The sequence below is a fragment of the Lissotriton helveticus genome, chromosome 1_1 (genome assembly GCF_964261635.1).
Source record: "Lissotriton helveticus chromosome 1_1, aLisHel1.1, whole genome shotgun sequence".
NCBI lineage: Eukaryota > Metazoa > Chordata > Amphibia > Caudata > Salamandridae > Lissotriton > Lissotriton helveticus.
The window spans coordinates 339,174,884-339,200,328 of NC_136057.1; the positions used below are offsets into that span (position 1 = coordinate 339,174,884).

The 25,445-nt window shown below is 45.3% G+C and overlaps 1 protein-coding gene across 1 annotated transcript in view; it reads right to left on the reverse strand.

Annotated features, from left to right (window-relative positions):
- The window catches only part of KIAA1549 (KIAA1549 ortholog), a 938,976-nt gene that overhangs the window by 107,496 nt on the left and 806,035 nt on the right, over positions 1–25,445 (reverse strand). Inside the window, exons 16-18 of the mRNA XM_078673003.1 lie at positions 20,233–20,565; positions 12,835–12,887; positions 7,760–7,905 (exon numbers count right to left, since the gene is read on the reverse strand). Of these exons, the coding sequence (XP_078529129.1) occupies positions 7,760–7,905; positions 12,835–12,887; positions 20,233–20,565 (532 nt within the window). The remainder of the gene's footprint in view (positions 1–7,759; positions 7,906–12,834; positions 12,888–20,232; positions 20,566–25,445) is intronic.

Sequence of the window (25,445 nt, forward strand, 5' to 3'; positions counted from 1 at the left end):
GAGCAGACTGGCCGCACACCCCCAAACATAGACATGAGTCAACCATCCCAGGCAGGTGCTGCTGGCCTGCAGGCAGATGCCGCACAAACACCACCACCCCCGCAGCCGTTGAGCCATGCAACAGTATCGCCCCTCCCACAGGTAAGTGAGCTGGCAGACCCTGCATCAGCGGCCCCAGGCTAGAAATCGTGGATCGGCCAACTAGATTAATACTTCACTGGCATGAGAGAAACTGACAGAACGGTCAAGAGATCGCTACTCGTGCTATGGAGGCAGAGAACTGTAAAATTGGTTTGAAATGCTTTGTAACACGGGGGCGCCAATGACAACGAAGCGGCGGTGGTGGTACTCAATCGACACTTCGACCCGCAAATTAATCCCGACTTTTAGCAATTCAAGGTGCGCCAGGCCAAACAAGCAGAGACTGAGTCGATCAAGGTCTTCCATGCCCGGCTGAGGAAGTTGGCAAGCTCCTGCACGTTCCACGATCAACAGAAGGAGATATGGGCACAGATCATACAAGGGTGCAGGTTGGTGTTGCTACGCCGGCTGATCCTCAGACAACCGAGGATGTCGCTGGACGAAATACTGGTACTAGCACGGTTGCACAAACTCTCAAATGCACAAGCAGAGGAAATGGAAGCAGCCCTAAACAGGAACCCAGCTACGTCCGGACCACCTCAACCACCATCCGTCAAGTAAGAAAGGGTAGATGCCATTCAGAGACGCCCAATATCACCACGCACAAGCCCGAAAGCGCCTACGAAGGGGCCCATTGGAAACTGCGACATCGAGCACCCCTCCCCTCTGCCTACAGGATCCTGCTAAGCAAAGGGCAAAACAGGCTCCCAGTACGGCAAGTTGAATCACTTTGCCAAGGTATGCAGAAGCGGAGGGTCAAGAGCAGCCACCAGCGTTGATCTCGGCTGCCATGAGCCAACGGTCCGTGGAAGACCGTATGGAACAAGACGCCACCCCGCCAGGCCCTGGGTTTTGGATGGATGTCGACGATGAAGATGTCTTCATGGTATCATTCATCAGCCGCTCAGACCAGTGCCGCAGACCACCTCACATGTGCTCAGTCCTCATGGCAGTCTCGGCAGTAGAGGCACTAATTGACACCGGAGCATCCGTCAATGTCATGGACAGTGTGCAGTATGAATGCCTCTCTCTCGGGCCTCCTCTCTCCCCATCCAAGGCGAAGATCTACATGTATGGCGGGACCGAGCCGCTTCCCCTGAGAGGGGTAATTGAGGTGGAAGTAGCAAGCGGAGGACACTGCATCCCCCACCAAATGCCATGTCACGGAAGGAAAGAGGTACTCTCCTCAGCTGTCACATGGCTGAAAACCTTGAGTTGGTCTTCTTCGCCAACCAAGTCCACGACTCCCACGTGGATGCCATCCTGCGGGAGTTCCCCATGGTGTTTGAGGGCCTCGGACGTCGCAAGGGTAAACAATTCAAGCTACATATCGACACATCGGTCGGGTCGACAGCCCTGAGGCATCGAAGGGTGCCTTTTCACCTACGCCCGCAGGTGGAGGAAGAACTACGGAAGCTGGAACAAGTTGGGGTCATTGAAAAAGTCTCTAGCCCTACTGCATGGGTATCTACTCTGGTCGTTGCCCCCAAACCTTAGCAGCCAGGGGGCATCCGGCTGGTGTCGACAATTGCCTTTCCAACCAGGTGGTGATGAGAGCGCGACACCTGACACAAACGATGGACGACATTGTGGCGTATCTCAATGGAGCAAAATAGTTCTCCAAGCTTGATTTAAACACTGGATGTCATCAGCTCGAACTTGTCCCGGAGAGCAGATACATAACCACCTTCTGAGGATATAGTAAACGGCTGAGCTTCGGGGTGTCGTCGGCAGCAGAGGTTTTCCAGAATGCTATCCGCGAGACCCTCTCCAGTCTGCAAGGAGTGATCAACCTCAGCAATGACATCCTAGTCTTCTCAGGGACCCTCGAGGAACATCACATGCACCTGAAGCAAACGTTTCAACGCGTCGCAGAGAGCGCCCTCTCCCTCAATAAATCGCAATGCTCATTCTACGGAGAGTCGATTGATTTCTTCGGCTACGTCTTGTTCCGAGAGGGACTGCACGTTGACCCGTAGAAAGCGGTTGCCATCCGCTCAGCGCAGGTGACAAACTCCACGACTGAAGCCTGCAATTTTCTGGGGATGGCCACATAAGGCAGCCGTTTGATCTCAAACCTGGCATCTCTGTCGGAATCCTTAAGAGCTCTCACAAAGAATGGGGTCCCATGGAACTGGACAAGTGAGGCCAACATGTCATTTCAAGCCATAAAGGAGGCCCTGATGGACAAGACCGTGATGGCATACTTTCACCCAGGACGCCGCACTGAGGTGGTCATCGATGCCAGCGTTCTCCTCCAATTGACTTCCAGAAAATAATGGGTCCCCGTGGCAGCAGAGTGCTGACGGAGACAAGATATGCACAAATTGAGATGGAAGCCCTCAACATCAAGTGGGCCTGCCAACACTTTCACCTGTATCTCTACGGGCGATACTTCAGAGTGGTGGCGGATCATAAACCATTGATCCCCTTGTTTGCAGTAGCAACACATCGGGCCCCACCGAGGATTGAGAGGTGGGCGGTACAGCTCCAGGAGTACCGTTTCGAAGTAGTGTTTCAGCCAGGGGCGAACAACCCGGCAGACTTCCTGTCACGTCACCCTATCATGTCGGAACATCAGGTAGCAAGCGCTGATGAAGAGGATACCGAAGAACTTGTGCGGATGATCACACAATAAGCCTACCTCGAGGCACTGACCTTGGAGGAGATAGGGGCTGCAACAACACTGGACGAGAATCTGGAAAAAGCTAAAGAAGCACTAGCTGACTGGAGGTGGCAACACCTACTGGACGGGGCCCAGATGCTAAACGAGGAGGACAATGCGGCAAGGCAGTAGCTGTTGAGAGTTCGTAATGAACTCAGCAAAGGCCCCCATGGGGTAGTGCTAGGAGGCTCAGCCATCGTCGTCCCACGGAGCCTGCGGCAGCAAGTAGTCAATTTCACACATGTGGGGCACCAATCGATAGCCAAGACGAAGGCTCGCCTCCCCAGCAAAGTATGGTTCTCCGGAAAGGATGCCATGGTCGACAACATGATCCGAACATGCCACTCATGTGCCATCACCGGCGCCGACCCTATGCCTCATCCCATTCTGACAGAAGAGCCTTGCCGCGAGCTGTGGTCTCAAGCCAGTATTGATTATGGATGTTTCCTTGATGGAGACAGCACCATCGTTCTGATAGACTCTCATTCCAAGTTCCCAATTCTGGAACTGGTCTCGTCCAAGGCGTTCCCGCAGGTCAACCTGACTTTTGCAATTATGGGCCTCCCCGATGAGATACGGTCTGATAATGGCCCCCCATTCCAAGCGAGGGAGTTCCACAATTACCTGGCGGCTCACAACGTCCAACACCGCAAGCTAACTCCACAGTGGCCTCAGGCTAACGGGGAAGTGGAAGGCTTCATGAGGACCCTCAATCGGGCACTGAGGATCGGTGTGGAAAGCGGGGAGATGTGGAGGAGTGCCTCTAACGATTTTTGAATGCATACTGCCAGACCTCACACTGCACTACCCGTTGCGCTCCATCACATGTGCTGTTTCGACAGGCTCCACAGGATAGCATACTGAAGGAACCGGCATGGCGCCCAGAGGAACTGGACAGCGATGCCACTCATGCCAGGAGGAATGCCACCAACCAAAAGGTTAGCATAATGCAAAAGGCTCAGCCAGCAGACATACGCGTGGGTGATCACGTGGTTGTCAAGGATCGACACCGGGACTGGGAGTTAAAGACACCATATGGCAGACAACCCAAGTCTACCTGGGGGACTTCAATCTCCACTGGAACGATCAGAAAGACACAGTGGTGAATAGTCTCAAAACTTTCCTTAATGCGCTTGACCTCACCCAAATATGCGATAGACCAACACACGACAAAGGCTCGATACTCGATCTCATCATTGCCAAAGAGAACTCAACACAACTGGAGGCGATTCAACCCTGCGACTGGTCTGATCACCACATTATCACCTTCTTTATCAATGAAAAAGTTAAACCTATCCCAGTTCAACCAATCAAAACCAAAACATGGAAAAGGGACTTGAAGAACCTTAACCCCTCTACCCTGCCTCCCCACATTGGCAATCTCCTCCTTCCCCCTTCAGGTGCCTCGGATGTTCAATCACTGATGGACCACTACGTTGACTCTATGAACACAGTAGTCAATGAAGTCGCCCCACTGCAACTGAAGAGAGTCTCCACCAAAACTTCTAACCCCTGGTATGATGATAGACTCAATGACGACAGGCGTTCTATGCGAATGGCAGAACGCACCTGGAGATCGGACCCTTCAGCATTACACCTCAAAAGGCTTAAGAACAAGAGAAACGCCTACTTCAGGAAAATAAAGCGCACAAAGGTGGACTTCTTTAGCCGCCAGCTGGACCAAGCAAAAAACAGGCCAAGAAAGCTGTTCGAACTAATCAAGACCCAAACAAAGACTCAACCACTACAATCAAACAGCACAACAAGCGACATCCCACACTGTGAAGCCTTCTCTGCTTTCTTTAAGCTAAAGACTGACAACATAAGAAATGACCTCATCATGGATGTAAGTCGATTCCCCAACGCCACCAGAATGTCTTACACTCAACCTAAAAACAAGGCATCTTGGCTGCATTTCGATACCTACTCGGAAGAAGCAATACGCAAACTGCTCTGCACCTTGAAGCCCTCTAATCACCTCACTGACCCTCTACCTGCTAATGCTGTAAAAGACTTCATCCCCTTGCTCCTCCCTCTCTGGACCAAAATCATCAACAGCTCCCTGCAACAAGGCCTCATTCCGGACTCCCTCAAGGTGGGGCAAGTCACGCCTATACTCAAGAAACCTACAGCTGATCCGTCTGACCTAAACAATTACCGGCCCATCACCAATATCCCCACCCTGGCCAAACTGCTGGAAAAATGTGTCCAACTACAACTAACTAAACACATTGACCAATTTGACCTCCTCAACCCTCATCAATCAGGCTTCCGAGCGAAACATAGCACGGAAACAGCTATGACACACATAATTGATGACGCCCTCCAAATTCTTGATCGTAATGAGTCCTGCCTCCTCATCCTTCTTGACCTCTCGTCAGCATTTGACACGGTCAAACATGAGAACTTGCTGGAGCTGCTAAGCACTAGAATGGGACTATCGGGAACTGTTCTCAAATGGTTTTCGTCCTTCCTTCACAACCGGTCACAGAAGTTCAAGATCGACAATGTGCTATCCACACCTGTGCCTGCAGATCTAGGTGTTCCACAAGGATCCTCCCTCTCCCCCACACTGTTCAACCTCGTCATGGAACCGCTCGCCACCTTGCTCCAAGCTTCCAATGTCCAATTCCATATGTACGCCGACGACACACAACTCTACCTAAAGCTACAATCCCCGGAAGATATCAAACATCTGAACTCCACGCTTATTAACACTCAATCTTGGCTGGCAGATAATCACCTCAAACTAAATGCTCTGAAAACCGAGTTCCTACTCATCTCACCCCCGGCGAAAATTTCCATCACCCAAACATGGCTCAATAACCTAACAGCACTCAATGTCCAACCTACCATCGTGGACTCGGCGAAATCCCTAGGCATCACACTCGACGCCAAGCTCAACATGCAGCAGCACGTTAGCAAAGCCACAAAAGCAGCTAATTTGCAAATCAACACATTGAGGAAAATTAAACCTTTCCTCCCTGCCGAAGACTTCCAAACTGCTGTACAATCTCTAGTCATCCCTCGAATAGACTACGGAATTGTGGCCCTCAGCGGACTCCCGCTATCCACAACTGCACCCTTAAGAGCCTCCCTGAACGCTGCAGCAAGACTCATTACTGGCTCAAGAAAACATTCGCATATATCCCCAGACTTAAAGTCTCTAAAATGGCTGCCTTTTGAAGCCAGAATACAGCTAAAAATTGCAGTTATGACACACGCGGCCGTGCACCACAATGCACCCAACTACCTCGCTCAAAAGTTGTCTATCTCAGGAGGTTCGAGGTCCAATAGAAGTACAAAAAACCTACTCCTGAAACCGCGTAGATTCCGGAAAGAGAAAACATACAAGCGCTCCTTCTCTGGAATGGCACCAAGGATTTGGAACGCGCTCCCGCCTGAAACTAGGCTGATCTCCTCCACTGCACTCTTCAAGAAAGAGGTGAAAACCATCCTTCTTGCCAAGATCTCCTGAACATGAGTGGTACTGTATCAGAGACTCTGCATTGCTTTGTATCACTGTTCACCTTGTCCTCTGGCACTTTACCTCTAACTTGATGTTGTCACTACCAATATATGACACACGCTGATTCACTCTCCAGATGCCCCCACTCAGTGTTCTCGCTTCACTAAGACTTTGGTATAAGCCATCCACACACCCAAGGTGCACCTCTATAGTGGGATCAAGGACTTGTACCGTCTTATATTACTTGTTTACCTGATTGTATATTGATATGTTTTATGTATGTTACTATTATCCCACCATGTTATTGACTACCATACTACTCCCATTATCTCTGTTCACTCCTACTGCCCCTACCCGGTCTTTGTGAAGCGCTCTGATATCTGTAAGGATCTTGTTCGCGCTATATAAAACTTTGAATAAATAAATAAATAAATAAAAATATGAGCCTGAGGTGTGGGAAGTCACTGACGTGCGAGGGACCGTGGTCTCTGCCAGGAGATGCTCGCACACCTTAGCATGGAACATATTATGGTTCAAGAAGGTGGACAGGCCCCAGACAGTGTGGGGAGAAGACTCTGAACATTAAAGGATTGAGGAGGAAGCCCTGACACAGTCGCCCGCTCCCGGGGCAGGTGGCGATCCACCCAGGGAGGAGAGAACAGAAGGAGCCGCACGCAGGAAGATGTATCTCATGTAATTCAGGGTTGCTCTTCCCCCTTCCGACAGCCTCGCCAAGGCAGGGCCAAAAGTATGGTCTCCGGTCAAACACTGCTCGAGCCAAAGGCTTCGAGACTTTGTGTGCTGCCCGCCGTGAGAAGAATTACAGAACAGAGGGACAGTAAGCAGCTAAACAAAAGGAGGGATGTAGTGTGGGAGCCACCTGGCCCACACTATACATAGTTGCACTTTGTATCACCCCGGAGGGCGGGCTCGCCTGAAGGGGATAAATAAACTGGTGCATGACTGCTTGTGGTCTTCCCCTTACTACCAAACTGGTGTGCGTGTACTTTATTGCAGAGGGGCTCCGTTTGCAGGCCTCACCACGCGGCACAGAGGCACCCAGCTTTCGGCCCACTACTCCAATGAGAATGGGCCCAGCCGCCCAAAGTGAATGCACAGCACCAGAGTGGCCCAGGGGACAAGACTGCAATGCCCTTTGGACCAGGATGATTATCAGCTTAATTCTTTGGCAGGCATAGGTTTGCTAGGCGGCAGCCATCTTGCTGCTGGACTCTCTGGCGCCCCGGCTTCTTTACCTTGAAATATATTCAATGCTGCAAGCTATTATGATCATTTCTTCCTCCCTGCCCCCAGATTGAGACACTAAAAGTAATCTGCAGTGGTTACTTTGTTTCAGACGGTGACTTAAATGTGATTACACTATTTTAATTTCCAGTGCCACATCTTACCTCTCATGCCACAGCCTTTATGTAAAAAGAAAAGTAGCATACAAAATCTGATAACCCACATAAGTGACCACATACCTGCAGTGCCACCAATGGGTCGAGGTCGTGCCACTGATGGCATCTCTTCTGTGTACATTGCCCTCGAGGAGTGCTTCACCTCAGATTGCTGCTGATGGTGGTGATCTTGATCTGTGGAGGGCATGAATCCTTGCCCAAAGCCAGTTCTACAAAGGTAAAACAAAGGTTCACTTAACACCTAGACTTTTAAAATTTAGACCGAACTGCTAGCAAGCCATACAAATCTCAGCGCTTCTATTATAGATGAGCAAAACACAAAATGGAGTTGTAAATTCACTAATGGAGAAATATAAGCAATTTCATATGAATTCAACTTTGAATAATAATTTTGTGGTATTATTTGATCATAAAAAGTTATTCTTTGTTAAGTAATCTGTCCATATGAATAGCTGAAGAAGACTAGGTGGCATCAGTTGAATTAGCCTCTCATCACTTTAATCCCTGCTACAATATATGAAAGAGCAGAAGATGTACCACGTTAAAGGGTTCTAAAACATGATGAAGTAAAAGTCCAACTCTTATCTCCTGTCTCAGAACCCAGCTACCCTTCAATCTCTCAATGACTATCGGTCTAGCGCTCCATTACCTTTTGTATAAATTTGTGCTATTCAAATTCCATACACATACAAACACTGGCCACAGGTGGACTGATAAAAGTACCTTTAGCATTTGGGAACATAATAATTGGTTATGGAGTAACAGTATTTAACAGAAACAACAATCCGGGAGGAAATGGATCTCAACTTTTTTGCATTCTACATAGAATCACCTCCAAAGGCTAGAGAGTTGCTTTATATTCCTGAATGATACTGTCCTCTGCGACAGAGGCAAAGCTTTTATGACACTTGACTTCCTTCCATAATGCCCCAAGGGCTAAGGAAAAGGGAACAACCATTGGCAAAGCCAATAGGTCTCATCTATGCGATGTCAATGTTTTTTTGTCTGAACTGGGGTGGTGTGGAGTGCAAAAAAACGATGGATTTAGGCCCAGATCTATGTACTGGGGTGAATGTATGACATTGTTCTGCATTCTGTCCATCTACTGTTGTTTTACATTTGTCACCCCGAGTGGGATGGGTATGCTCAGACGTGAGTCCCATGCTCTCCACACCACTGGAGTTAAGCTATCTTGGCTGAAGACGGCTGATAGCCAGAAACCGGTCCTAGGATGCTTGATTCCGGTCCAGGAAAGACATGGCTTGGCAGTTCGGGCTGGACTGTTCCCATGAGGCACAGGGTCTACGCTGATTTGCATATGGCCATGTCTGAACTGGGGTGGTGTGGAGTGCAAAAAAACTATGGATTTAGGCCCAGATCTCTGTACTGGGGTGAATGTATGACATTGTTCTGCATTCTGTCCATCAGCTGTTGTTTTGCATTTGTCACCCCGAGTGGGATGGGCATGCTCAGACATGAGTCCCATGCTCTCCACACCACTGGAGTTAAGCTATCCTGACTGAAGACGGCTGATAGCCAGAAACCGGGCCAAGGATGCTTGATTCCGGTCCAGGAAAGACATGGCTTGGCAGTTCGGGCTGGACTGTTCCCATGAGGCACTGGGTCTAGGCTGATTTTCATATGGCCATGTCTGAACTGGGGTGGTGTGGAGTGCAAAAAAACTATGGATTTAGGCCCAGATCTCTGTACTGGGGTGAATGTATGACATTGTTCTGCATTCTGTCCATCAACTGTTGTTTTGCATTTGTCAATGTTTTTTAGCTATGTTGTATAGCACAGCCGTTGCTGTTCAATGTGGCTTAAAGAAAAAATATAAAGCACTAGGACATGACCCAGCCATCACTGACTGCATCATATCGCTTATTTTTTTTAGCCAGGCTGAACAAGGCTAAAAAACACATTCAGAAATCCAATATGCGAGCCATATTGGCCTTCCCGAAGCTGTTTTTGCTGGTGGGATGCAACAGAGCAAGAAAGAAAGCGGGAAGGGGTAGGAGCAAGCAAGAAAAATGGCTGTATTTTCATTTTAGCTAAGATAAGCCCAGGGAACGTGCTGTAGCTTTACTCTCAATGAAACACTACAGTATGGAATCTGCCTTACCCCCTAACAGGTAAGACCCATCAAAGGGCATGTCGGTGAGGGACGAATGGACATCGTTTGAAAAACCTGTTGAACGCACGCACACAGGTGAATGGCAACACTGGGCAAATGGCTAGCCTGCTGGAATTGGTGGTGTCCAAGTCACAGCCAATTCTGTACTTGGCCACATCACAATCATCCTGTATAACTTTGGTTAGGGCAGGTTGGAGGCCTTCTGGGACACCTGGGAGGACTTGAGCCACTGAATCCCAAAGAGTATTGAAATAGCAGTCCAGCAAGCAAATGGAATTAATGGACCTATCGGCCAAAGTGGTAGAAGAAAATACCCTCTTCCTCATCATCAAAGAAGTCTGCAACCCCTCAGCTACAACAAACAATACCCCCTCACAGGAACTCTGCGACAACCCTGCAGACTTCTTTCACAACAAAATTGCAAACATCTTTAGAAGCTTTAATCCCAAGCCCAAGGCCACCACCTCCTTCAAGCAACACAATGAACCCACTACAATCACAGACATCTGGCTAATCGAATGGAGACAACTCGCACCACAGGACACGGCCTACATCATGTACTCGCTCCACTCAGGGGCCCTAACCGACTCATGCTCTCATCACATCTTCAACCTAGGTGACTCAGCCACGTACTCACCAACTAGTTTAACACCTCAATTGCCTCAGCCACCTTCTCAGAGAACTAGAAACATGCAGAGGTCAACATTATACTAAAGAAACCATCAGCAGGCCCCAGAAAACGTAACCACTGACCGATCTCCCTGCCACAGTCAATATATGAGAAAAAACCAACAACTCTCCTCACATCTGGACTGGAGCCTCCTTCTCTAATTTTCCAAATCCGTATTCTGGAGCAAGCACAGAGACAGCCCTCATCGCAGCTACTGACGATATCCAAGCCCTACTCGACCGACGAGACACTGCAGCTCCGATCCTCCTAGACCTCACAGCAGCCTACGATATGGTCTCCCACCACAAGGCTGCACAACATAGGCATCAAAGGAGCTGCACTCAGATGGATCGCTTTTTTCCTCACTGGAAGAACGCAAATAGTCCCCCTCCCCCTTCACCTCCAAACCCAAAGAAATTATCTGTGGAGTGCCCAGCCCCACCCTCTTCAGCAGTTATATGACACCTCTGGCCAGCATCACCAAAACCAACTAACTCAACATCATTTCCTACGTTGATGACACAGCTCATCCTCTCCCTCTCCAAAGTCAACAACAAGACCAACTTCCACAACTGCATGAAAGACGTCACCAACTGGATGAAGGACAACTGCCTGAAGCTCAACACGGACAAGACCGAGGTACTGATTTCCGTAAACAAAAGCTCACCATGGGAAGCATCCTGATGGCACCCAGAACTTGGGTCTACTTCTACTCTTACTGACCATGCCAGGAACCTAGGTATCATTCTAGACAAGCTAACCATGATGACTCAGGTCTCCTCCTCCTGCTTCTTCATCCTCCGCATGCTTCATAAAATATTCAAATGGCTATCTGATTGCTCAAGATGCACTATCATTCAGGCCCTCATCTTCAGCTGACTGCACTATGGTAATGCTCTCTACGGAGGAATCGCGGCTCACCTCCGACGGCAGACCATACAGTACCCCTCAACTGACGAGCCCTGGATCTCCCTAGACGAACCCACATCACCACCAACGTTGGGGAACTCCACTGTGTACCTGTACAGAAAAGATGCCGGTTCAAGCTTCTGACCTGTATATACAAGGCCATAAACAACTTCGGACCCACCCACTTGAACCACCGCAAGAACTTCCATTAGCCCACCAAATACCTCTGCTCTGCATTCCTTTCTCTAACTCTCACCCTCTGCATCAGACATAGCAGATGGGGGGGGTGGGTCACTCCTCCTCCCACCTAGCAGCGAAGACATGGAACGAGGTACCCTTTTATCAACGGACCTTACAATCTCTCTTAGAGAGTTCTGCAGTCCTGGCTATTCAGCTAATCAACTGGTCCCTGCCAGCGCCTGGATACCCTCACAGTTTACAAGAAGCACTCTACAAATAAACTGATTGATTGCCACAAGGGATATCTGCGTCTCCTCCATTGCACTGTTCAATGTGGAAATGCCACCTTCATTAGTGCTTGATCTCTTCCCTATTGCTAGCATGTTCTTCCCAATCTCAGTCATTGCCATCATCATTATTGTCCACCTACAACTGTTCTGTGAAGGTGTTGCCTAGTTTGTCATCCTAAATTAAGAGGCATGCCAGTATATCTTCCTTGGTGAGTGGTGAAGGCAAATGTTTCTATTGAGCTGCCATCCTGGGTTCCCACCTGTGAGAGGGAGTCTTTGTGAGTGCAAGGCTCGTTATATTGGCTCTTTTGTCCACACCTATTGCCCCGCAACAGGATCAGAAATTGCACAGAGGTCTTACCACATTGGTTTTCGTCATGGGCTAAGTCCAGTTGTCAAATAGGTGGACTATTTTGTGGAACACTGACACAAGATGAGCGTGTTTAGGTGGACAGGTCTCAACGGCATACATCTCTTTTGTCCTACTGGCAATATAATGGCTGGAGTCCTTCATGTAGTGGTTTGTACCTCGCTAAAGCTACTTCTCAAATGGCTTAATTAGCAAGTGCTCCATTTTGGCTTGCTTACCTTACTTTGTGCCCAGCCATTCCGCTTCTCCTTGAGATTTTCCACGTCTATTAGTACAGAGAACAACGGTTTGGTGGACACCACTGGCCGTCTTAGGTATCTGACATGTCAGCAATATTCACAGCTGAAAGTTGCTGAGTCCAGACTGGTTGCACAACCAGGAAGCTATTTGGCCACTCGTGCTGCACTTTAGATTTAGGATTAATTTCAAGCAAAGCTGCCAGACATTGCGAAATAGCATAGTGGGTCACCGCTATGCTGTTTAAATATGTCCACGTGAAGATCTCATGCTTTTCATGCTTCTATTGAAATGTGTCCAGTGTAGATGGCTGTCATGAGGCAGCTCATGCCTTTAGATGGAGCTTACCTGGGAAGCAAGTTTGGCGTAGATGAAGGGGGTATTCCAAACTCCACGTATCTCTGTGAAAAAAGCACACACAAAAACCATTCAGAGATTAGAAACTGTCATACCAATAGTTTTATGGGCGGAGGTGACCTATGCCAGTCCAGATTCAGGCATGGTGCCTACTCAGAAAACAAGAAAAAAAATTGTTCAGCAACATACAGTTTTGGCAGGTTAACAGTAAGACTGCCGATCGACAACTGTAATGCCTCAGGCGTGAAAATAATGCCCACCCTTGGATGTAGTGGAGTTTGAGTCAAATCTACAGCACAGTAAAATTAATTATGAGCACATCTATCAATAGTGAAATGTGAAGCTAAACATTTGTCATCAATAAAGCAAACACTTTGTGCTAAGAAGAATCATTTAATTGTCATCGTAGTTATTAATTGTGGGCATTTTCATAGAATCCATAAACGATATGGTGCAAGAGAAACTGCTCTATCAAAAATAAATATTTTACCAACATTTCTTATATTTTAGTTAATACTAATCCAAATTAATAAGACAAGAACCCATATAGTGGGAGTAAAATCTCACTTTCCATGTCCAGCTTGAAGAGTAAAATGCAAGAAATGTCACAGATGGATAGTGATCTCTTTAAAGAAGACACTGACCCGACACTCTAAGGCAGCAGCCTGCTCCAAATTGCCAGCATGTAATGCAGTGATAGTTGACCTGCGCTCTCTTTTTTAGGACAATCACGAAATCGCCCAACAGCATCTATATTCACTCTCCTGCACTACTAGGATACTGGGATAAGGGAGACCTGTATCGAATTGTAATGAAGATTATCATAATAAGAAAGTAGAAGTACAAGTAAGGTATCCTTCACAATCTGTGAAGACGTCCAGTGTGACATTGACATGTTGATTTTGAACCACAAGGATGTCAAGAGGTTGCCGTAGTGTGGAGATGAATGACTATTGCCTGGGGTGAGCCCACCATCAACCGCTCTGGTCTGATGCTTAGGGGAACATTCAAAAGGTGCGGAACCTGCAGTTATTAGTACCGATCAGATTTACAATTCTATTTTGGTTAGCACCCTAACTGTCTTTGCCATCCTACAGCATCATCCCAACTGCAGCTTTATTTAAAACAGTGGCTAGTCTTTGAATGGAAAAAATGGATTTGCAATAAACTCACAACCAGCAAATGAGTAATAGCAAAATGGACTCTATGCGCCTAGACCACCAATTTACCATTCTGTACTTTTTACTGGTAGAGGAAAGTTTACTACGTCAATCTTAACTACAATAACGTCTCCTCAGGACATTATCATTGATATGTCAATCTGCAATTCTTTAGAAATGAAAGACTCGTGTGTGGAGATCTCTGACATAAGATAGCAAAACACAATTTAACTGCTCCTAAAACGATCTACCCACTGGTCTTTGTTGGTATTGAAGACAAAACAGCAAGGCTAGATTTTGACATACTACAGCCTCCCTATGAATAGACGCAGTGGCCTGTTTTTTATTTAACATAACTATAAATAAGTAGTGGAGATATGCTGGTATCCTAAGGCAATAAAGAACTAAAATATCGGTAAAATGAAGGTTTATGTAATTCTGGAGAAATGTCAAGCAAGGATCCTTCTTGTTGTAGTATAGTATATAGCTGAGGGGATGTTCTGATAACTTTGTTTAACTTTGGAAGTGGATCCACCCAATAACAAGCACTTCCCCAAGGCATTCAGTGAAAAGCGGTGATTGCTAAGAGATCAGTAGCTAGAGCCTTCGTTAAGGTTATTTCTCTAGATCACCAGGAGAATGGGTCACACACAGCTCTACCCTCCAACTCACCGACTTCACATTGCTGACTTCCCTGAAGAAACATGAATCTTTTACATAACAATCCCATCTTCAATGCATAGTAACAAATGAGCTCTTGTGTTACAGAGGGTTCCACAGTCTGTGATATCACGTTGAGGGATTACCATCATATGCCGTGGCTGAACAGTGAATTCTGGACATGGAAAGATGAGTTATACTGCTCTTACAAATCGCCAGCTACAGTACCAATAACTGGCAGTTAGATGACATGCCATGAAATGAAGGTTTCACACAATCCCATGAGGTAATCCTTTAGACCATGATACACAGGATACATAAAGCTTATAATTTGGGATGTGGTTGGAAGAACATTTAATTATAACAAAACACCCAGAAGTCTAATATTTTTGGTTTGAGGCTTAATAAAGTGGTTCTCCAGTAACAATAATCATCTTTTTGAAGATGAATTATTCAAGATGAACACTGAGAATTAAATAAATAACAAGAATTTTGCAATCACGCAATTTCTTTGCATTTGTATTAATATTTTGTACCTTCCATGGGATTTCAGTTTTCAGATGCATTTGCTAGTTTTTGAATATCTGACAAACTACTTGTTAAAACTATAGTATGACTCCTCTTTAACTGCATGGTACATAATGATCTTACTCTTTCTGAATATAATTGTGAAACTTGAGATGAAAGCAGGTTCAGTTCGAAGGTCAGATTTCTGATACGATGCTGCGATCTTCTGACTTAACGATGCGATCTGCAATCATGCAATACATTATTGCAGGTAACCCAAGGGAAGAACTTACACTACTAGGGACATATGCCTGAAAATAACATGGATAGGATAAAGTAGGTAAGTAATTACAACATTTTTGTCATATTGTAAAATATTTCTGCTGATCACATGCAGCATTTCTTCCATTTGAATGCTTACAAACATCTTAAAGATGATCGCTGGCTATCTTAGGCACTGCGTGTAAAGCAGTTACTGGGCAGCAAGCTATGTGGTGTGATGTAGAATGCTTTCACTTGCAGTGCACAAAAGAGTTAAAACTCTGAATAGCAGAAGTCTAATACTTGGAGCTCTTTTCATAGACCTCTCTGAAAACACCAAGGCGTATCAGGGAGAACCAACATCAAAAATAGTGTTCTACAAGTACCTTGTTGTTGGTTATCCTTACTGTTATTTATGGCTTGCAATGGAAGCCAGTAGCATGGCGATTGACTCCAAATCTTGATCTTCACTGCTACTGTCATAGCAAATGGAATCAAAAGTTGTTTCCCACTTTTAGGATGTCACAAGGAATTTCAGGCTGCAATGACAGAGCACTCTGTGCACATGTCAGCACAGCCCTGGCTTTTTTCTTTGATTGAGAGCAGAGAGTATAGCTTTGAGAATGGAATGGAGCAAAGACACAGAGGATCATTGGTGTTGGTGGCTGGAAACCAGTTATTATTTTGATACATTGGTTGGGGCTGAAGGTGGAGGATTGAAGAAAGGATGGTGTAGGTTTAGTGGTTGCTTATGTTCGCATATTGAGTGAACTCTGCCTGGCAGTTCGGGCTGGACTGTTCCTACTGGAGCAGGACCAAGCCTCGCTGTCCCCTAGAAATCAAGTGATACCTCAAAGATGATGTCTCCATAGACTGAAACCGGTTTGGGGCTGCTTATGTTCCTTTACAGCGAAGCAGTTGGGGCCAGACTGATTTGCAAATGGACAGTCTCTGTCTAGAGTGCTATATTGGGTAAAAAATGATGGACTAGAATGTGATCCAGAGTAATCCTCAGAGGTTGAGATAAAGCACAGCATGCCACCCATAACCTGTTTGTCCTCAACAGATTGGTGGTAGGACATCAGATTTATTTTCCAATGTAGGTGGGGGTAAAGGAGTGTTAATTCTAAAGGTGGTGGAGATGGGCGAAAAATGCCAGGATGCTCTTAAATATTTAGATGAGTAAAAGGGAAGAACTGAAGAGAGGGTGGTGTGCTGTTTTTTAAGTTAGGGCAGAGGGGTGTGGAAGGGAAGAAGGATGTCAGGAACTGAGTGTAAAATTAAGATGGTGGAAAGGAGGGTGTTGGGTGTGGGTAGCAGGAATCAGCTTTAATACTGGGGACCGGGTGTGCAGGTACGGCCATTTTTATATATGGCTCTCTCAATAATCTTGTACTCTGGCATAGCTGATACCAACAATGGGAGATGAAATGAAAGGGCGGGCCATACATAACTTAAAATTAAAGATGGGCAACTGCGAATAAAAGGGATATTTTTCACTTTGGTGTTCTGAGTGATATCCTTCACTTTCAATGTAAACTCAAAACCTCTTTGTGTTATTCTGAGTTACTATGCAACAGTTCTGTATGATGTTCTCTTTTAGAAAAATGACTGTCACCAGTGCTAGTAAAAGAAGAAAAAAAGAGGGCTAGACAGTTAGCTCTCATTACAAGTATGTTGGTGAGTTAAGACTTCTACTTTATGTGCCTTACATCTCATCCTGGAAGCCTTTTTTTGTTTACCACCAACAGCAGTGCAATCTGTTTTGGAAACTACACTCACTTCGAAAGTTCTTTCTTGGGTAGAAATCTGAGCAGAGCAATGAGAAGGATTGTATCCATCCAACCCCCCGTTTTTTTGCAACACTGATTATTGTGACTTTATTCCTATGACCCTGTGTGCAAGCTGCCCCTGAAACACTAAGACAGTGCAGGACACCGCTGAACGAAGAAGAATAAAATCCGTCCAGCAATCAGCCAAGGATTGGTCCGAAGGAATAAAATCATGTTATTTTTTGGGGGTAAGGGGGGATAATTTACAGCTTTAGGTGCCGATGGCCTTTAGATGCTATGTTGATTATTATATCAAGGTCGATAACATGAGCACAAATGAGTTGGGTAAAATAACCACCTGCTTGCCATAGCGCCAAGAAACTCCTTCGGAATGATTATGCATGCGACAAATACACCTATATGGTATGTAACGGTAGAAAGTGAGATAAATTGCAGGAGAGTACCACCATACTATGGCCCTTGGTAATAAAAAGAAAAAATAATTCAGTGTATTATGGGACAGCAGATGTTGGATCTTCTTCACTTTTAAATATTGGCTCCCATGTAAGAGAACTCGATAAATACTTCAATTTGACTGAAAAGAACAGTTCCACATTTACACACTTGAAAGAAAAAACATGAGGAGCCATCTTGTGTCTAATGACAATTCGTTTTGGCTTCTTTGGGAAGGGGATATTAAACTATTCTCTTTGGAGATCTGTAGCTAACCTCCAAGGGTTTAAGTATGAGTAAATCCTGTGCTTTGTGTCATCTTGTTTTTTTTTTTCAAAGTTATTTTTATTGATTTAAAGACAGAGGTAAAACCAATCAAACAGAGCGACAAAAATCAACGGGTCCCACAGGGGGGACTCCGGGAATGCCCACCCACCAAAGCACTGGAATGCAAGGAGGACAATCCACATATTGACTTCCAAGTCAGTATCCAATCGTAATATCGGCTCTTATCAGACCTCCATCAGTTCGCAGTGAGCGAGAAGCCCCGCCTCCATCTAGGGACATCCCATTGCCGGAGTCCGCCATAGTTCAGCACCAATTACCGGCAGTCGCTTAAACAAAAGAATCAACAGTTCCCAACCCGAGCCCTACCCCCCCACCCCCCCTCACCCGTGGTGGCAGCTCATCACTCATTCATACTCAGACGCATACGTTTCCAAATCAAATCTGAAACAGGTGGAGTGCTCTCAGTGCTGACGGGCAAACCGCTGATGGAAGGCCCCGGGACAGAAACCTGACCAAGGGGCCCCATGTAAACATAAAGTTCTTAAAATTGCCCAGAAAGATATCGGACACTCTTTCCAAACTCAGCAGTCGCCACAGCCGCGCATGCCATAGTGAGGTCGCCGGTGTCGTCGGCTTCTTCCATGCCGCCGCCAGCGTCAATTTAGCCGCACCTAGGCACAACCATATAATCCTTTTGTCAGCTCTAGTCTGGTGCGTCAGCATCGGGTCCCGGAGTCCCAATAGGACATAGCCCATGGACTCCGGGATCGGATAACCAACCACTTCCTTAATGTGAGCCAGTATCTCCGACCAGAAAGGCTTGATGGTTGGGCAATCCCACCATATGTGGCGGAAATCTCCCAGCAAACCGCACCCCCTCCAGCACCTGTCGGAGGTTGACGGGAAAATGCGGTGCAGCTTGGACGGGTAAAGGTACCAGTCGTACATAAGTTTCAAATGGGCTTCCCTAAGGTCAACCGAATGGTTGTGGGCCTTGATGTCTCTCCACAGCCCCTCCCACTCGGCTGTCGAAATGTCCCGCTCGTCATCTTGTTTTTAAACACTGAAACTAACTGGTTCAGATGGCAAATGTCTCCTATGGATTAACTGCATTGTCTGAAACAAAATCTCATATTTCCTCGAAAAGACTGTGAAAAAGAACTGGAGGCAAATGAGTATTTAGTAAAGACATTTGTCTTTCTTCTGCTATTTGCAGCCTCCATTTTGGAGGTTTCCCTGCTGGTTTTCAGGGAAGATCAATGCTTAATGCCTTTGAAGACCTCGGCCTAAAATGGGCTTCAAATAATTAGCAGTTTTGACAAATTTATTTCAAGATTGTTCTAAACTAATTAATCTGCTTCAGCCTTTGTCTTATCCTATGTATTTCATCACTTCTTGGGAGTTTCTATGTAGTTATGCCAACTCCCATAAAGATGCCTTCTGTATGTCCAGTAACATTCAACTACTAGCAACAGTCACAAATGTCCATCTTCAAACTACTACTTTCTTTCTAGCAGCATGGCAGTGTGAATAGAGTTATGTCATATACGCTGCAACACTCACCATCTAATAAGCAACATGTCTTTCTTTCATGATTTCTATGTACAGTCTGCCAGATATCAAACGGCTTCCATAATGAGCTACTGTGTTTGCTCACTGAGGTCGAGTCAATACTTGCTGAGCAATGGTATTGAAATCCCACACCTTGTTTCCCAATTGAGTTGAATCCCCTCACCCCCCCTTTTTTTGGAATTGTCATCAAAGATGAAGAAAAAAGGATACTTATTGCCCATGGCATTACTACTAAAGCTGAAGGTGGATTATCTGTCGGGGCAATCAGCATTTTGTAGATGCTACGGCCACTTAAAGATCACCGAGAAAGTCTTGGTTGCACAATGCAAAATAAGACAAATAAATCATGTACGCTATAGAGCTAAATGCAATTCTCATCTAACTATTCTTAAAAAGTATTTTTTCAGAAAGGTCACGCTATTTGAATTTTGGCAAGAGTTCATTTTCGAAAACTAGTTCTAAGACTCTGCACATAGACGTACATATTCTAGAGTTTAGGAACCTTAATGAAGATCCCACAATGGAGATATTAAATCTTCTTTGGGAATAGAACGGAAGCTACATGCGCAGGGATATCTGTGACTTCATGATGCAAATCCTACACTTGGAGGCATGTATTGCATTTTCTGCAATCAGCTTCCAATTAAGTACTAGCAAAGACAAGCAGATGTGATGTATATCTATTTTCATAGTTCATACATTTGTTATTCACTTACAGCAAAGGGTGTGTTTATTGCTTGATTCTGAACGTATGAAGATGCCCACTGGATGTTTTCCCTCTCTGTCCGAGCAGGGGTGCTGGTTATAGGCTGGCCCATGATTGCTCCTGGTAGCGTAGTGGTTGCTGGGCCAGCTGTCTGGCAAGTGGGTGCCACCAGAGCGAAGGCATCATCCAAAAGAGAATGCATGGTCTGACGTGCTTCCTCAATTGAGGGCTGTGGAGGTAGGTACTGGCTAGGAGTGGGGGCATGCAGAGATGAGCCGGGAAACTTCCCAAGGTCAGTACAGGAGGTGGGTGTTGGTGGTTCGACGACAAGGTCAGCATCAGACTGCAGTGAACAGACAAAGAGACAAAGAAAGCAAGAGAGGGAAAGTTACACAAAGAAAAGGAGAATTTGCCTAAAACATATCCATTAGTGATCCCTTTAGAATTCATTCCCATTTTCCATTGCAGAGTTAGAAATCCCTACAAGGCAACCCGTAGCCCAAATATTTAAAAGAAACTACTCTGCAGAATAGTAGGGTTCAGGAGAAAACCTTCTGTTTGTACTGATTTTACATGGTATAATTTGCAGATATTTGTTTATGGACCTCAGTGGATATGGCAGAATTTTTAAACAGTTAGGTGATTTCTACATAAATTTGAAACAAATAGCAGAACAAAGAAAGTTTTTTTGTATGGATATTAAAGATAATAAGTGCACATGGAAATATAGCCGGACATTAACAAATGGAAGTGAAAAGTGAGCTAAAGAGGAAAATTGTAAAGGAAAAACCAAAAGATTAAAAGAAGAGAAGAACTGAGAAAAGAAACATAAAAGAAAGAGGTGGGTATCTAAAGAGCAAATGTGAATGCTATAATGCTATAAAAGCAACTGTGCATACATATGAACAGGTCTGAAGTAAATGCTGCATGGTTCTATGGTTGTTCATAGTCATTTACACAAAATTACCTATGATACAGATGTGGTCAAATTACATTACATTTCTTAAGCTATCAGTTTCTAAATATGATGTTAATAAGGAAAAGCTAATAACTTGCTCACTTCGTTCTCCATCTTGGATTTCCGCTCAGAATCCATAAACAGCAGAACATATTTAAGCATGTACAAGATCCCAACTACACTTTTTACAATGCATAAAATCCCAATAATGAACTATCTTAAAGCAGCCTATAAGAGACAGCATTCTACTTCTTCTATAATCAGTTGTATCAAATCAGTCAAATAAGGTACATTAGACTATAGCCACCAAAAAGCACAGTTTAAAGGAAGAAAAAACCCAATAAATGCAATTAAGAGCTCCAGAATCTGCTCTGGTTTGATTATGCAAAGCAGTGTGTATGTGTGTGTTTACTTTTGCAGAACAAACAGATCCCCTGTATTGTCTCTGGCGGTGTGATGCAATGTTCATGAATTCAGGCATGATATCCATGATATCCATGATGGAGAATGAGGATTGCAAATAAGTAACTTTTCATTCTCCATCATGGAATTTTCTCTGACATTCATCAGTGGAGTGCAGTAGCACACACCTTGGCGGAGGATAAGGATCACAAAGGAGGATAAAGAATTCCTAAGCAAAAAGGTTCTGCATGGCAATCTGTCTCACACTAGCATCCAATCTGGAGTCAGAATCGATGCAATAATGGTTTGCAAATTTGTGGACTGATTTCTAAGGACCAGGCCTGCAAGTTCCAGGAAAGGCAACATTATTCATTGGATGCTCTAGCTGCTTTCCCGCCTTGCTTAATGACCTCTAGGGTCTTCTGCCAAGGAGTCTATTAGCTTTCACACAACATTATAATATGAACCACTATCCATCTGGCTATGGATTGCTTTGACAATGGCAGCCCTCTAACTAGGTCTCCATACCCTATCTACCCAGTAGGACAGACAATTTTTGTTATCTAATACATGCATGGATAAGGTAAGAATGAGTCCAACGGGATACCAAGCTCACTCACACATTTGGCTTCTGAACGAACCATTATGAAGGCAATCTTCCACAACTAATCATGAATATCACAGTTATGCATTGGCTTGAAAGGAGGGCTTATTAATGTATCCATTTATATGTATTTATTTAAAGGTAATTCATAACGCACTTTATACTGCAGTACCACTTCAAAGTGGTAAATAAAAGAGGGGATTTGAAAAGGGAGTGCGAGAAGAGAGGCATGCAAGGAACCAAAGGTTATGATTATAAGTGAACTGTATAGCATAAACCGAGCCAAAAGGCAGCAGAGCGCCACACGAGGCCGACAAAGTGGATTTCAATAAAAGACTGACGAGGTAGCTGGGGCTCTCAGAGCAGAAGAGGATGTTACTGCTTCATTATGTAGTGTTCTCTAAATAGGTGCTTCTTCGGCTTTTTCCTAAATTGGAAGAGTGTTGGGGCTGTTCCGATACATATATAAATGTTGTCCCAGATCCTGGGAGAAGTTCTGCTGCCTTATTGTTCTTTTTCTCTTTTTCGACTCCCATCTGATGATGTCCTGGCTGCGATGGTTGGCAAGCTTGCCACTTAGACAGGGTTGCCAGTATTGATGGCTCTGAAAAATGATGCAACAAGTCTTGAAGATGGGGTGGGCCAGGGAAGGGAGCTATTGGAATTCTATTAGAATGGAGATGTGGTCATATTTTCTTCAGGCCGTGCATGAGACATGCTGGGCATATAGGATGCCCTTAAGAGGAGCCAGTGTGAAGTCTGGGAGCCCAGAGAGAAGGTGTTGCCACTATCTGAATAAAAGGGTACGTTAGACTTAGAAGTAGTTATGAATTCATTTCCCTACAGTAACAGTCCCACTTTCATTAGTAAAGACAGTTGCTATCAAGCGTTCTTTACTTTCTTGGCAATTTGTCCCTGGAAAGTCTGGTCTGTTTCCAGGGAGAATCCAATTGACTTTGCATTGGGTGAAAGGTAGGGTTAGAAGCCATCTTATTTGACCAGGTCTGGAGATGTTATTGCTTGTTGCTCTTGGCTAACTGCAGGAATTGTCTTGGTAGGACTGAGCTTCAGGAAAGTGCTATACAGCTAGGTCTAATGAGGATGCAGTGCAGATAGTGTCTGAGGAGTTGAATATCTGAAGCCGAGGAGACTTTCAAGTAAAGTTAAGCATTGTTAGTAAATTGGTAAATGTTGATGCTATTATCAGTGAGCGGAACCCCAAGAAGCTCTATGCAGAGGCTGAAGATGACAAAGACAAGAAGGAACCGTGTTGGTGTCAACAGGCCGAAAGAGTAATATATCAGAGCAAGGATTGCTCCAAAAAATAGGAGAATGTATGGGGCCAGTGTTGGGGAGGGGGGGAGCATACAGGGGGGTAATAGGATCGTATGTAAATGAAATGAATATGTACTGCAATATGTTTACATTATGGAATTGTGCTTTTCCTGATTGTCCAATTCTCCCTATAAATTACTAATATGTACTTCTACCTTGTAAATACTGGTCATATCATATGTATACAATTGTGTTGGTATGCTGAGCAAAGGTTTAATAAAAAAGGACTGTTTAAAAAATAAAAAAAAGAAGGAACAAGGTCTTAGACAAAAGCTGTTTTCTTAAACCCAGAGATGCCCATGTGAATTAATGAGAGTGTGATAGAGGACTGTGTTAAAAGAAGTTGAGAGGTCCAGTAATATCATGAGGCAGGAGTCATCTACATTTGTGGTTGGGAGAGTTTCATCTATGATGTGTAAAGTAGCTGAATCTGTGCTGCAGTGTGGTCTGAAGCTAGATGGTAATGATGCAGGAGATAGCTGGCATGGATGCGATGGACTGGTAGTTGGGTGTGGTTACCAAGGCCTAAGAGGGGATTTCTTTAGGAGTGGAATGGTCTGACCCGACTTGGGAGATTCTACGAACGTGCCTTGAGTGAGGGAGCATGCCAATGGCAATTGGGGTGAGAAAAAGTCTTTGGAGATAGCTTTGATGAAGCACATAGTAGGTGGCTTTGAGGCCACTGTGTAAGGGAGAGGCTTTGAAGGATGACCCCTGCAAGACATTACTGGAAGGTTTGGGTCTTAGAGGAGAAGCAGGTTTGTTACTGTTGATGCACTACAGATCTTCTGTATTTTATCACTGAAGACATTAGATTGATGACACTGTACTAGTAATGTGGGAAAAGAGGGTCAGGCCAGGTGTTGATGCAGTGCTAATCTATCTCGAAGAGCGTTTTGCTTCTGTTGGCACCTTCAGTCATAATTTTTGCTACAGTACTTGGCTGAATTGATGACTTGTATGCATGTTGCACTAAGAGACTAGGGTGAGTACTTAGGCGGTTCTGTTTTATTTCCATTTCCTTTAATGCATGCAGAGTATCTTTTGTTAGTGAGATTTTTGGAGCCTCATCGTGGTTGCCGAGGGAACACAGCACGTCTCCAGAAGAGCTGCCGGCTTCAATGGCAACTCGAGGCAGAGGAAAGCGAGCAAGGGCGGCCCCTACGGGACGGCAAGACGGAGCTGAAAACAAATTGGAAAATAAGAAAAGTGATTCCCGTCCTACCAGATGTGAAAAACAGGCTAAGAGCATACCTGTTTTTGAAAAGAACAACCCCTCGGCAAAAGTGTTCAGCCGCAAAAGCAAAACACCCTATGAGCAGGAGAAAATTCAACTGGCCATCACAAGTCTGTTTTTACGTATAGGTGATATAAAATACGTATGCCAAGGTGAAAAAAATGTTATGATGAGCCCAGAGCCCGAGATAGATCAAACACTAACTGATAATTCACCGGTAGTGGTAGAACAGACGACGGTGATAGAGGGCCCACAAGAGAAGAAATTGGCTTGTAGCCTAGGTTGGGCAGTGAAGAACATAATAAATGAACAAGTTAGCCCCAGACTGTAATCTGGCGGACAAAGATGGAATTCCAGACGTGGACAACTTACTGCCTGCCCCCCCTCCCCCCCCCAGAGCTCAGATGATAGTATCCCAGCAGGAAAGTCCACTACAGCCAAGAAGAAAACCAAAAGGACATCAGTGGGTAGTGCCGGACGAATTAAAACTGCAAGAGAGACTTGATGAGATGGCTGGGACATCTCTGCTTCATCAATACCATCCCCAGAGAGCCAAGAGGAAGATTGGAAGCTCTCAACTGCCTTAGTAGGAGTACCGGAGCGAAGTAAGAGGGGGGCCCCCCCTGACCCCTCACTCGCTTTATTCTTACAATCCTTGAGGTCCTTTAAGGATGATGTCAAAGCGGA